At 62.0% G+C, this 12,964-nt stretch overlaps 1 protein-coding gene across 4 annotated transcripts in view; it reads left to right on the top strand.

Moving 5' to 3' along the window:
• Positions 1–5,939: 5,939 nt before the first annotated feature.
• The window catches only part of LOC103656696 (diacylglycerol O-acyltransferase 1), a 9,472-nt gene continuing 2,447 nt past the window's right edge, over positions 5,940–12,964 (top strand). For 2 of the 4 annotated variants that reach the window (XM_040625749.1, XM_040625748.1), the window contains exons 1-5: positions 5,954–6,171; positions 10,575–10,662; positions 12,593–12,633; positions 12,714–12,799; positions 12,889–12,941. In XM_040625749.1, the coding sequence (XP_040481683.1) occupies positions 5,969–6,171; positions 10,575–10,662; positions 12,593–12,633; positions 12,714–12,799; positions 12,889–12,941 (471 nt within the window). In that variant the 5' untranslated portion in view covers positions 5,954–5,968. Of the gene's footprint in view, positions 6,172–7,188; positions 7,285–10,574; positions 10,663–12,592; positions 12,634–12,713; positions 12,800–12,888; positions 12,942–12,964 lie in introns of those variants that run through there. The other 2 variants (XM_040625750.1, XM_040625751.1) reach the window with 2 other exon arrangements.

Raw genomic sequence — 12,964 nt, 5'->3', positions numbered from 1 at the left:
GGGGGGGGGGGGTGTCCTGCAGAGGCGTCCCTACTCCTCAGTCTTCGCTGAACCCCAGGAGTGATAGACGCGTTGGGGATCGGGGAGAGAGGCGGACGGCGGCACCCCTCTCCCTCGGGTTCTTTCTGGGCCCTCAGTCCAAGCCGCTCTCCCGCCCTCGCCTCGCACCCTCTGCCAAATCCGAATTCTTCCAGCCCAGCTTCCCGGGCTCTGTCCTTCATAACGAATAATAATGACGCATATCGAATCGCATGGACTTATCCGACCTCCTCAGACCCCACTCCCGCCCTGCCCCGGGGCCCCCTCCCTTGTCCCCGGGCATTCGGTGTTGGAGGACGGATCCTGGGGCCCGGCAGGCAGGCCTGGGCATGGCCCATTACACACCTCTCTGTATTCGCTTTGCGGGTAAAGCCCCCTGGGGGGGTTGCGGATGCGTCGGGTTTCTTTCTTTCTGTATTTGTACGTTTTATTTATGAACGGATTGCACTCGGGTCAGGGAAGGGGCGCTGAGGCCCCCCATCCTTCCCGCCGACGCCGGGGGCTTGGGATGTCCGGGAACACTTTCCCCGCCCCTGAACCCCGCCCCTACCTGGGCCCCACCCTCGAGCCCCAGGCCCCGCCCCCACTCTGTTGCCAACTTTCGCCCGTCTATGCCAAAGCCTCGGCGGCGACCCCGCCCCAAGGGCCCGCCCCATTGGCCGCCGCCTTTGTGACGTCACTGCATGCAGCCCCAACCCTCCTCGCGTCCCTTCCCGGGGCTGCCCGCTCCCTTTCCCTCTTAGTTAGTCCGATGCCGACTATAGAGCAATAATGCGCACTGCATGCGAAGCTGCCGCCGCCTCTAGAGTTACTGAGAATCAGGTATCCCCCTGCCCTATCCACCCCATAGGCCCCTAGATCAGGGACATTGCGCGGGGCCGGACGCGCAGACTTTCTTCCCCTCCTCCTCCCTCCCCCCCACGGCAGAGCCCTGCGGGTGTAATGGTTCCAGGGGCAGGGGCAGGGTGGTTGCCCCCAAGACCCCTCCTTCAGTCATCCATCACCCACCGACTGTTCATTGGGCACCTACTATGTGCCAGGCCCGCTGCAGAGTCGGCCAGGGATGCAGCGACCTGCAGGGATGCATGTTCGCGACAGGGGTCCATCAGGTTTGGGTGGGCCAAGGAGGGCTGCATATGCAGAGAAAGGCCTGGTCCCTAGACCCAACCCTGCATCCCCCTTACCTCTTCCCTGCCCCAGCCCGGGTCCAGTGCTGGGTGCAGTTGGGCTCTACCTTTGACTTGCGCCTGGTGTTCTCAGCTCAGGTGGCACAGACCCAGGGCCCCAAGGCCCAGCACGACCAGGGCCACCCATACCAACTCTCGGTCCTTCCATCTTCTGGCCACCTGGGCTCTGCCGTGTGGGGCTGGGGCCCCAGGCCAGACAAAAGGTGCACGCTGGAGTGTATGAGCTGGTCAGCCCCATCCCAGTGGGCACCAAGCTGCTACCCAGCTGCACCTGCAGGATCAGACTGAGGGCCCAGCACAGCAGGGCCCATATCCCAAACCCTCCACACCACAGCTCCCAAGACGGGGCCTGCCCTCTTGTGCTGGGCACACCCGCATGCACACGCACACACAGGCGCCCCACCCTACCCCCACACGCCTGTCTACCTACCTAAGGAGAAGGCCAGAGGGCCATGGGCCGGCCAGGGTCTCCTGCTTCTCCCTACACCCCGCCGCCGTGGAAAGCCATGGGCCCCCTCCCGCCCCCATAACTAAGCAGCACAATAACCGACTTAGCGAATTCAGGTAGAAGGAACGTTTAGGTAGCACCTATTTTGTACTGATTCTAAGAGTAGGGCCCGAGATGCGGGGGCCCTCGGGTGGGGGTTGCGGCCGCCGGCCTGCCCCGCCCCCACCCCCGCCTGCGCCCCGCCGCCTTGTACATACTCCCACCCGGAACAGGCCGGGATTTTTACTCGGGCCGTGCCCCTCTTCCGCCCCCGTTTGGGGCTGGGCCGGCCGGACAGACGGACGGACGGACAGACCTCCTTCCTAAGCACAATAGCACCAGCTCCCCGGAGCGCCGCACCTCCACGAGGAGAATAAATGCCACTCTTGATAGAACCTGGAGTGTCGGGTTGGTGTATCCAGTGCCGGGCCCATGCCACAGGGGTGCTGGGGTGTCTGGGGGTCATCTTCCCAGTCGGGCTGCCTCCCAGAGGCAAGGCCGGTGCAGGCGCAGTGCTGGGGATGGCAGCCTGCCCACGCAGCCCTGGGGTCAGGTCACTGCCTTTGTCAGGGTGCGCCAGCGTCCCTTTTCGCAAGCGGGCTATCTTCTTCCACCCAGAAGGGCCAGCTTGGCAAGACAAGCCATGGGAGAACTCCCCTGAGGGCAAAGCAGTTGGCATTTGTCCTGCGGCGGGTTAATCTGTTCTGTGCCAGGAACTGAGGGAGCTAAGGGTCTCCAGCCCAGAACTGATCTAGGGTTGCCCCGGCAGGTTCAGCAGGGCCTACAGACCTATGGCCTACTCTCCCTGTAGGGGCTCCTGCTGCCCCTGGGGCCTGACAGCCACCAACAAACCGTCCTCAATGCCAGTGGAGGAAAGCGGGACAGCAGAGGGTGCGAGGTCTAGCCCCTTACTACTGTGTGCTGCCCACATCCTGACCCCTCACTGTCTGAGGGGTCCTCCATGGACAACTGACCCATGCTGGTTCTGGGGAGGTGCCACCCAGGGGACAGAGAGCCTTCCACAGCCACCCACAGCCCTTGAGTTCAGACAGGATGAATCAAATTGAGATGAGGGGTGGGACTGTGCTGGTCAGGGACAGCCCAAGGACAGGGACCCCCTGTCCCAGCAATGCCTCCTGATACCCAGGTAAGCAGGCATGAGCTGAGAGGTCCAAGGTCTTTGGAGACATGTAGTCAAACCAAGTCATCCCAGAGCCAGCTGTCTGAACCCTGGCAGGAGACAGGTCTGCCCAGACTTCATCAGGATGGACAGCAGGGGAGCCTGACCTGCAGGAGGTCAGCCTGCAGGCTGCTCAGGGTGGGGCTCACATGGAGGTGGATACCCTCTTCTGGGGAGCACTGTCAGCAGTAATAACCTCAGGAGTGAAAGTCCCTGAGAGGTCAGTGTCCAGATCCTTCTGCCCTGGGATTCTTGACTTTCACTGTTCCCAGGCTGGGGTAGGCTTCATAGCACAAATCACATATGAAGAATCAGCCTCAGGGAGAACAGCTTATCCAAGGCCTGCCTTTGACACAAGCCCGCCCCCAATACCCCACCCACCCTATACCTGCAGTCACACCTGGGTGAGGAACGCTCATTTCTTCTCAGCTTCTGGATCTAGACCCGGTATCTTGGCCTTTCCATGACCCTGAGGGGCAATGGGGTGGAAGGATGGAATCTGCCTCCCCGAACCCTGGAACGAGTTCAATCTTCAGTCTGTACAGATTTCCATGGACAGGACTTTGCATCCCAGAGATCGGGCAGCACAGACTGCTGACCACCATGTCCCATGTCTCCCAGCTGGCCAGACCCTTCGCAGGACTCAGGGGCCTGCCTGTGGCACCTCAGCCACAGGCTGAGCTTCTAAGCTCTGAACCTCTTCCAGCCAGGCCTGCAAGGCTCCTGGCCTCTAGTCTCCTAATCAGTTGCTGCCCCTGGCAGGGAAATCCCCACTGAGCTTTCTTCGACAACCGTCTTGTACACCTTTGTCACCAAGCAACCCCACCTACCTTGACCTTTCTCCTCTCCCCTGGTGCCCTGGGCTTCATTTTCCCCTGGACCCTGAAGTAACTGGCAATGTCCGTGAGTTCTAAAGCAGCTGCGCTGACCCTTTCCCAATCCCAAGGCCCCGGCCTGGTCCACTCTCTCCCACAGGCTTCCCTCCCTCCAGGCCCCGCCCCTGCCGGTACTGGCTCTTCCTTATTGGTGCTCTCACAGCCCGTGCCTGCCTATTAACTGGCTGTCCTGCTCTCCTCAAGCTCTGCTCCAGTGCCCCACTGGAATGGTCCTCCCTGGTGACCACTCGTCCACTCTGGTCGCTTCACTTCTGCTGCCACTTGCCAGCCAATGGCTTGGAGCTGGACATGGACGCAGGCAGCCGGTTCCAACATGACTCTTCACCCTTTGTTGACTACTGTACTCAGGCTCTCCAGGCCTACTGGGAACCTGAGTCATCAATCTCCTCTGACAGCCTGGGCGGGTCCTGTAGTTCTTGGCTTTGTATTGGAAGGATGGTGCAGCCAGACGGCACGCAGAGACTGGTGGGCGCGCATGGCAGAGCTCCCAGGGCTCACTCCTACGCTCCAGGCTCCTGAGAGGACCCTCTCCTTCTTTTGCCCTCCCTTGGGATCAGTATTCAGAAAGGCCTTGCTCTGCCTGGCCCAGGCCAGCCAGTGAATAGGCGCAAGTTTTGAAAGACTGGGTAGGAGACGAGGTTGAGTCTGACTCACGGAGGTAGGGCTGCACAGGCATGTGGGAGGGGCTCTCCTGCCCAGTAAGGGCAGCCTCTTTGGCAGGTTACTCAAAGACACCTGCCAGGTAGCCCCAGCCTGCCAGGTAGAGATGCCAGGCTGGTATCAGTCCCAGATGGCTCAGTGGCAACAGGAATGTGTCACCAGGGGCCCAGGCACTGTGGTGGTGGAACAAGGGTGAGGCCAGCAGGAAGGCCGTGGCCAGTACACACGGAGAGGTCGCTAACCTTAGGCTGAACCTCTCGGTTTATTTGCTTCTTGAGAGGCACTCTTCTTAGCCTTGCTCACCTGAGGAGTGAATGGCTAATGGGTTTTGCTGCTGGGTAAACCTGGCCTGGGCCCCCAGTGAACCCTCGCACCCGGAAATCCAGGATGTTCATACTCCATGCCCCGTGCGAAGATGAGTGTCAAGCTAAGGTGGGAGGCACACTTGCCCGCTTGCGGGCTGCACCGTGCGGTCGTGCAATGACATGGAAGCCTCTGGGTCTCCGCGATCCGGCACCCCAGGCTCCCTACGCCCCGGCAAAACTAGGCCGGGTGGAGACGAGGGAGGCCCAGCAAGTCTGCGGACGTGGGCGAAAGGGGGGCCGGGTGGCCAGGGCGTGGCCACTCAGGGATGGGAGTTGGGGGCTACACCTTCCCTATCCCTGCCCGGGCACCTCGAGGCGGAGTCAGTGGGAAGGGCGGGCGTCCCAGGGACACGGGGCCTGGGGCTTTTCTCCTGCTCCATCTTTTGGTTTGGCGCTTGTTTGAACAACCTAAGCCGAGGAAAAGCAGGTGCTTCTGCGGTGGTAACTAGAGGGCTCGCGGAGATCAAGTGCGCCCCGACGTGCGCTCGGGAGCCAACACGCTGGGTGGTGGGTGAGGCGAGTACCCACGGACACGGCCCCTGAGCCCCGGACACTAACCCAAGAGGCACTTCGTAAGTAGCCTACACCCCATACTCCGCCCCTGGCTGAGCAATGGCGAAACCCTGTGTTTACAGACTGGGACGAGAAGCAGGGAAGCGGTCGGGGGAGGCCCGCCACTGCCAGGAAGCCTGGCAAATTCCGTAAAGACACTCAGACCCGCGGGAAGGAAGGTTCGTCACGGCCGCACGGCCGTAGCGGCGCTCTCGGATGTGCGGGGCGACAGCGGCTCCCAGAGTGCCCCGCGCGGGGCGACCACGACTCCCAGCGTGCCCCGCGCGGGGCGACCACGACTCCCAGGGTGCCGCGCGCGGGGCGACCACGACTCCCAGGGTGCCTCGCGCGCCCGCGGACTACAAATGGGCGCGCGCCCCAGCGGCTGGCCTGTTCGGGGCTCCCAGAGCAGCGAGACCGCAGTTTCTGGGCGGCCTGGAGGGCGCGCGCTGATTGGCGGCCCGGGCCAGCGCGCGGGCTACGGCGTCCGGCAGGGGGCGGTGGCGGCGGTTGGCCGAGGGTCTGGAGGCGGGGCCGCGGGCCTTGGGTGCTGCGAGCCCGGCGGGCCACGACTCTGCCGGGACAGGTTGCGGGTTGAGGCCATGGGCGACCGCGGCGGCGCGGGCGGCTCCCGGCGTCGCAGGACGGGTTCACGGCCCTCGAGCCAGGGCGGCGGCGGGCCCGCGGCGGCGGAAGAGGAGGTGCGGGACGTGGGCCCTGGGGGGGACGCGCCGGAGCCGGCCCCGGCCCCCGACAAGGACAAGAACGGAGACTCCGACATGGGTAGCGGCCACTGGGATCTGAGGTAGCGAGGCGCTTCACCCCTAACCTCTGACCCCTGCCCGGGACGCTCCGCAGTTGCCCGGGCATGACCGCAGCAGCGCGGGCTCCGAGTCCGAGAGCCTGGCTCCCGGACTTCGCGTGGACAGGTGTGCCCCTAGGGCCCCTGCGGGGGAACTGAGGCATAGGGGTGGAGAGTCACTTGCCAAGGTCACCCACGTGGGAGCTCAGAGGGGAGCCGGCAGCAGTCCAGCTTCCAGACCCCCCACCCCTCCACACGTCCTCAGGCGGGTCCTCAGGCTCTTCCTCAGGGTAGCCCGGGACCCTGGCCCCTGTGCACAAGTTTTCTCTGTCTGCAAGGAGCTGGGTGGGGTCAGGCGGTTTGTAACTAAGGAGGTCCCTCCTGAGGGCTATGAGGGGTGCCTTGGCGCCTGGGAAGTCTCCCAGGGGACGACGGTGGCTCTGCTGGGGAGGCAGCCTGCAAGGGAGGCAGCCCGCAAGAGACTGGGACTGCCTGAGGGATGGGGACAGGGCAGTGTGAGTGTGTTTCTTGTCCCTGCAGAATCTCCCCAGAGTTGTCTTCATGGGGGTCCCTCCCTCACCCAGAGCTTGGCTGGCCTGGGGCCCTGCTTCCCTTACCAGAACAAGTGTCTTCTTGCAGGGACAGAGTTGGGTCCTGCACTGGGACTTTCACCCCCTGGTTGGAGTACAGGGGAGGGGCTCGAAGTGCCCCTGGGTGGGCACCCTGTTTAGCTGAAGGACTGACAGGAAGGGGTTGGGAATCAAGCCTGGCTGATGCGGAGGACCTGGAAGGCCAGGGTATTGGTTCCCTCCTTCAAGCCAGCTCCAAGTGATCCCTTTGCCACCTCCAGCCTCCTTCTCCCACTCCTGGCCTTCACTCTGGCCCAGGTGTCCTCGGGGGCTTTGGCTTTGGAATTGCCTTTGGGGCTAGAGGTTATCAAAGAGGAAGTGGGCAGTTGGTCAGTCTGCTAGCAAGGATTTGCTCTCGGTAACAAGAACAGAGGCTTTCTTCACTATACTGAGAGGGTGGGTGAGGGTAGCTGGGGTCCTTGCCCTTAGGGTGCTCACAGTCCACCTGGAGATAAGATAATCTCAGCACTGAGCAGTCTGAGCAAAGGTCAGACCGGGAGTTTGTGAAGGCGCTGTGGCAGAGGAGGGTGGTTTTCCTGAGGGGGTGCTTGCTTCCTGTGGGTCTGGGGTGGTGCTGAGGGAGGCTACAAAGGACAGGAGGGCCTTAGAGTACCCTCTCCTAACTGCCATCCAGGAGGCAGGGGCATGGCTAGCATGATCTCCTGGAGAGGTGGCAGGAGTTGCTGTCCTTTAGTGTAGGACGGAGGTGCTGGCTTTGGGCCACATTCCCGCTCTGGGATAGGCATTCGCTTCCTTGCTCTGCCAGGGCCAGGTGTCCAGAAGCCTTGCCTATGCTCCTGATGGTTTGGCTGAGTGAGTGGCAGCCCTGTCTGCCCAACCTCAAAGTCTGGGCCCCCTGGGAAGCGGAGCAGGAGCTGCCATGGATGGGCCTGCCCCAGGGCTGGAGAGGGACCTGGCAGTTATGGCCCCCTCCTGGTTTCCAGGTCATGCAGACTATGTGTGCTTGTTCCTCAGACGCCCATGTCAGAGGGCCCAGGGGGGCCGATAGGGCCAGGCCTTGCTCTGGTTGCCCTCCTGGGATTTGGCTCCTGCGCCTCTCCTCCTTGTCTACCTCCTCTCACCTGTCTACCCTCTCTTCTGCTTGTTGCCTTTCCTTTCCCCATTCCTCCTTGCTCCCTGGGCTCCAGGCCTCCTCCCCTCCCTACACTTCCTGCTCACCTTGGCTTGGGCAGATGGGTAAGGCTCTGGGTGTGAACTCATTTTTTCCCACCCATGGCAAGGTGTGGCTGTGGGGCAGGAAGGAGGGGCACCGTACACAGTGCCCTGTGTCCAGGACATCTGGCCCTTGGTTCATGGGCACTCCACGGAGGGCCTTCTGGTTGCAGGGCTCTCCCAGGGTGTTTGTTCTGGGATGTCCTGTTTCTTTTTCTCCAGCAGGGTCTGAGGATGTGGAGAGCCCACCTCATCACCTTATATCCCAGGGGTCAGTCCAGAAGCTGGGTGAAGGAAGTGCTGGGGAGGTGGCCGCTGGGAGGACAGCTGACACTCTGTCCCCTCTTTGCTCTCCTTGTCCCTGGAGCTGGACCATGTGGTCCCCAGGTGTGATCCATACTCAGGGGCTGTGCCCCTGATGAGCTTTAAACTTTGGGAAGCCTTAGTTTCCTCTTGCGCCTACCTCCCAAAGCTGATGTGAGTGTTGAGTGAGGTGACACTTGTGGTGAGTTACAATGGCCCTGCTGGTTGGATGGACCTGGGGAACAAGTGTGGGACTGCTAGAGGGCTGAGGTGTGGGTGGCCCTGGTAGTAGGGGAGAGGGTGACATAGATCGCTCTGGGTGTTGTGGCCAGATCCCGCCTGTCTGTCCTCTGGTCCACTGCTGACTGTACCGGCAAGGCTGGACCTCGTGGGTTTTGGTGGATAGTGGGCTTCCTTCCCTGGGTCTCTGCTGCCTGGGGTTGGGGATGGTCAGGAGCCCTGTGGAGGGACCCCAGGAGTGGCTGTGGGCAGGTTGGGGAGGGCCTTGAGTGCCTGACAGCAGGGATCTGAAAAAGTTTTTATGATGTTGTTTGGTGTCAGATTTGGAAAGCAATACTCCTTCCCCACCCCTGTTTTCATCTTCCAAATGGCTGTAAATAAAACCAGCATGGTCTTCTTGGTGACAAGGGCTGATGTTGTTGTGAAACGTTTGGTGGGTGGGTGTTGACGTGCAGATGAGGGTGGCAGGTTGTGGCACAAGGTGGCCCTGGGACGGCTCCAGTGAAAGTGAATGGGCTCAAACTTGGCAGAAGGGCTGGGGAGGCCCCGTATAGTGGACAGGCCCAGAGACTGTCCTCTCTGGGCAGTGGGGCCTTGGACCTCTGCTTGCCTCGCAGAAAGGCGGGTGCAGAGTCTCAGGAAGAAGAGGGCCTCGGGTGGCCTCACTGCAAGGTCCAGGACAGACCGGGAAGATGGATACAAGGAGGCATGTGACTGGGAGAAGCTGGTGGGCCGGGTGCAGTGCAGACCTTGCCTCCACCAGGCTGCAGAGTGCAGAGTAGCATTTCAGCCTTCCCAGCCCCTTACTTCCTAGGTGGGGCTGTCTAGGTGTTGACCGCAGCCATAGTGAGGCTTGCCATGGAGGGATTGTCGGCCCTGAGAGGACACCTGTGCTACGGTGCCCCTGCTGCGTCCTCCTCTGAGTCCACTTCTCCTGCCTGGGTGCCTCAAGAGGTGGAGATGTGTGTACACAGGAGGGAAGGGGAGGCCCTGGCCTCATGACTTACCAAACCGGAGGCCTTGCTCAATGCGGTGTGGGGCTTCCTGGTAGCATGGCAGCTAGGGTAGGGTGGGGCAGGCTGAGTGAGCCAGGAGCTGGGTCTGGGCCTTGCCCCAGCCACACTGTGGCCCTTCCACTGCCTCTGTGTCACCCTGAGGGCCAGGCAGCAATGTGAGGGTCTGCTTATATTTCCCTTGCCCCATTAGTAGGTGGGAACTCTCCTGCTTCTGCAGGAGACCTCCCTACCATCAGGCCCCTGGCCCCTGGGTGGGCTCTTCTCGGCCCCCTCAGCCTGGGCAGGAACATAGTACTGAGCCTGTGGTTGAACTGGGACAGGTTACACTTTTTCAGAAACAGTTGGAGTCTGCGCGGATGTATGAGGGCCCCTGTCCCCAGGAAGGAAGGTGCATGTGGGTCCAGGTGCTCACTCACACCTGCATGGGCCAAACCTAGGGAGGACGTCATCTGAGGTGGGGGCCCCTCAGTGCGCTGGGCGGTAGGATGGGCTAACTGAGCAAGGCGGGTTCAGCCCCTGCCCCCACCTCTGTACAGAATTACCTGGTGGGCCTCCAGATCCCTGCAGTGGACTCTTCCTGTGGGCCCATCACCACTCTGTAGCCATCGTGCATGGTGGCAGCCAGAGGCCTCTGGGGAGCGAGGATGGGCTCTTGGCCATGGAGTACCATGTAGCCCTGGGCTAGGCAGGGCCAGCTCTCCTGCTCCTGTTTGTGGCATGACCCTGCCTGAGAGCTTGGCCCTGCCTGGCCCTTCTGTGATTGTGAATGGGGAGGAGGATGTGTGGGCAGAAGGGAGGGCTGGGTGGGGCGTGGACCGTCCTGCTGGGCTAGGAGGGACCAGAATTACTCCGAGGGAGGGCCTGGGGTCTGCTGTGCCCTGGGCCCCGGGCCCCAAGGCTGGCTTCTGAGGGGCTGGACTTGGCTGGGTGTTTCTTGGGTGTCTGCTGGCCTCTGACTTGTCTGAGCTTGGAGGATTGCAGGGTTCGCACAACCCGGGGTCTTGGCACTGCCTTCCTCTGAGAGGGTGTGTTTCCCGCCCACCAGGTGCCACCGCCTGCAGGATTCTTTGTTCAGCTCCGACAGTGGTTTCAGCAACTACCGTGGGATCCTGAATTGGTGTGTGGTCATGCTGGTGAGTAGGGCCCTAGGCTGGTGGGGGGAGAGTGATGGTGGTCCCTGCAGTGGTCACACACTCGACTCTCATCCCGGTTGAATCCCAGAAGCAGCAGGTGTGAGTGGTCTTGAGGGTCCAGAAGGAGTTTCTTCTGCTGTTCTGAATGTCCCTTGTGGGTAGGGAGTCCCTGCAGGCCTGGCCTGGGGGGAGCGGGGGTAAGCTCTTGGGTGGCTGGGGTAAGCTAAGGATGGCTCTTGGGTTTGGCCTGGCAGCTCCAGGCCCTGACTCTGAAGGCACCCAGCCTCTCTCCCTTGGCTTTGGTCCTAGGCACCCCCCAGGGAGGGATTAGACGGAGCCCTTGCCTCTGCCTCACCGTGTGGCATGGTCCCTGCTGGCACCTTGTGGGGGTGGGGCCAGCAGTCCTTGCCCAGAAGCAGCTGGAGTCCAGGGCTCAAAGGGGCAGCCCACGGGGTGGGGCGGGGGGGGGGGCAAGGGCCTGTCTGGGCCCAGCCCCACCACTCAGGCTGATGTGGCCAGAGGCCTTTGACCCTTGCCCTGATATCACGACCTCTGTCTCGGGTGTGGCTCCTCTGGTTACCCACGTGGAAAGGGCTCTAGGCACACCCACAGCCTCCCTGCACGTGGGCCTAGGAGGCTGTCCATGGAGCTGTGGCAGGGGTGGTGGTGGTAGTGGGAGAGTGGGGACAACGCTGTCTGGTGGGTGGGAAGATGGCTGGGCAAGGGGCAAGGGGACAGAGGGCCAGATGCCTGCCTGAACCTAAGGAGGTGTGTCCTTGGCCTCTGGAGGCCATCCCTGGCCTGGGGTGGGTTTGTAGAGGGTGGGTCCTTGGCAGCCCATGGAGGGTGGGCCCTCGGCAGCCTGGGCAGCACTGCCTGCTCCCTGCAACCCTTTTGGCCTGCCTGGCCCTTTGGTGCAGCCCCAAAACCTCTCCCCTGCTTCTGGTGCCTCACTACCCTCTTGCTGAAGGAGATGTGTATCCTCTGTTGGGGGCTGCTTGCCGTGTTCCCTCTATGGCCTGGGCCTTGAGGTGAGCACTGCCCACTAGCAGCTCCGGCTCCTACCTGTTTGGTGTGGGCTTTCAGGACAGGCCACCACCAGGCGTGGTAACAGCACATCTGTGCCTGGCAGGTCAGGCTGGTGGCTGGGGGAGGGCAGGGCCCCTATGTCTCTCAGCTTGTCACCTCCTTGTGAAGCCTTCCCTGACCAGCCAGGTAAGCCAGTGTCCCCTGGCCAGCATCACTTTTCCCTAGTATCTACCATGGGCCCTGGTTGGGGCCCGAGTTCAGGGCACTTGGCAGGGTCTGCATTATGGGACAGAGTAGGAGACCCTTGTGCCTGCAGAGAGAAGCCATTCCCCAACCCCAGGCCAGAGCCAGGAGCCCATCCTGATGGGGGTTCTGTCCTTGGGAGCTGCTTTGGGGCCGTGCGCCTGGGCTTGGAGTGCTATAGGATAGCAGAAGAGGGGCAGGGATGTGAGTACCAAGTGGCACTCGGGGTTCAGCTGCCTAGCCCCTGAGACTCTGGTCGGCTTCTTCTCCCCACTCCCCAGGGTGTGGCTGTCCCCCGGGCACTGCAAGGACATCCTTGGGTCTCAGGTCCCTCACCAGCTCAGTGGGACAGATGAGGGCTGCTAGGCAACGGGTCATTCTGTGCTGCTGCAGACACTGGTATCTAGTGTTGGGGTCGATTCCCTGTCATTGGGGTGATGGGGGCATCGCTGAAGGACTTCCTGTCCCTGCACTAGCGTGGGGTGAGGTGGGTGGTAAGTCTTGGAGCTTGGTGTGTGGGTCAGACAGGGCTGGGCTCGCAGGATGCAGGTTTCCATCCAGACCCAGGGCTCTTGCCCCATAGGTGCTGAGAGGAGCTGGGGGGCAGGGCACCCTGTGGCCAGGGCTAATGGGCCTGTGCCCTTCCTCTCTCTTGCAGATCTTGAGCAATGCACGGTTATTTTTAGAAAACCTCATCAAGTGAGTGTCTTCCCCAGGGCCCTGGCCCCGCCCCTGAGGCCCCCACCTGCTCAGGCCCTCACCCCCCCCCCAATCCCCAGGTACGGCATCCTGGTGGACCCCATCCAGGTGGTGTCTCTGTTCCTGAAGGACCCCTACAGCTGGCCTGCCCTGTGTCTAGTTATTGGTGAGCTGGGAGCCAAGGAAGGCCTCGGGTGGAGACGGGACAGGGCTTGACCGGGGCCTGAACCTGCCCTATGACACTTACATCCTCAGTGGCCAATGTCTTTGCTGTGGCTGCGTTCCAGGTGGAGAAGCGCCTGGCAGTGGTAAGCAGCGCCCTTGTGCCCCC

The sequence above is a fragment of the Ursus maritimus genome, unplaced genomic scaffold, assembly GCF_017311325.1.
Source record: "Ursus maritimus isolate PB19 unplaced genomic scaffold, ASM1731132v1 scaffold_9, whole genome shotgun sequence".
NCBI classification, from domain to species: domain Eukaryota; kingdom Metazoa; phylum Chordata; class Mammalia; order Carnivora; family Ursidae; genus Ursus; species Ursus maritimus.
Note: the sequence above shows the minus strand (reverse complement) of the source record. Positions and strands in the feature narration are given on the sequence as shown.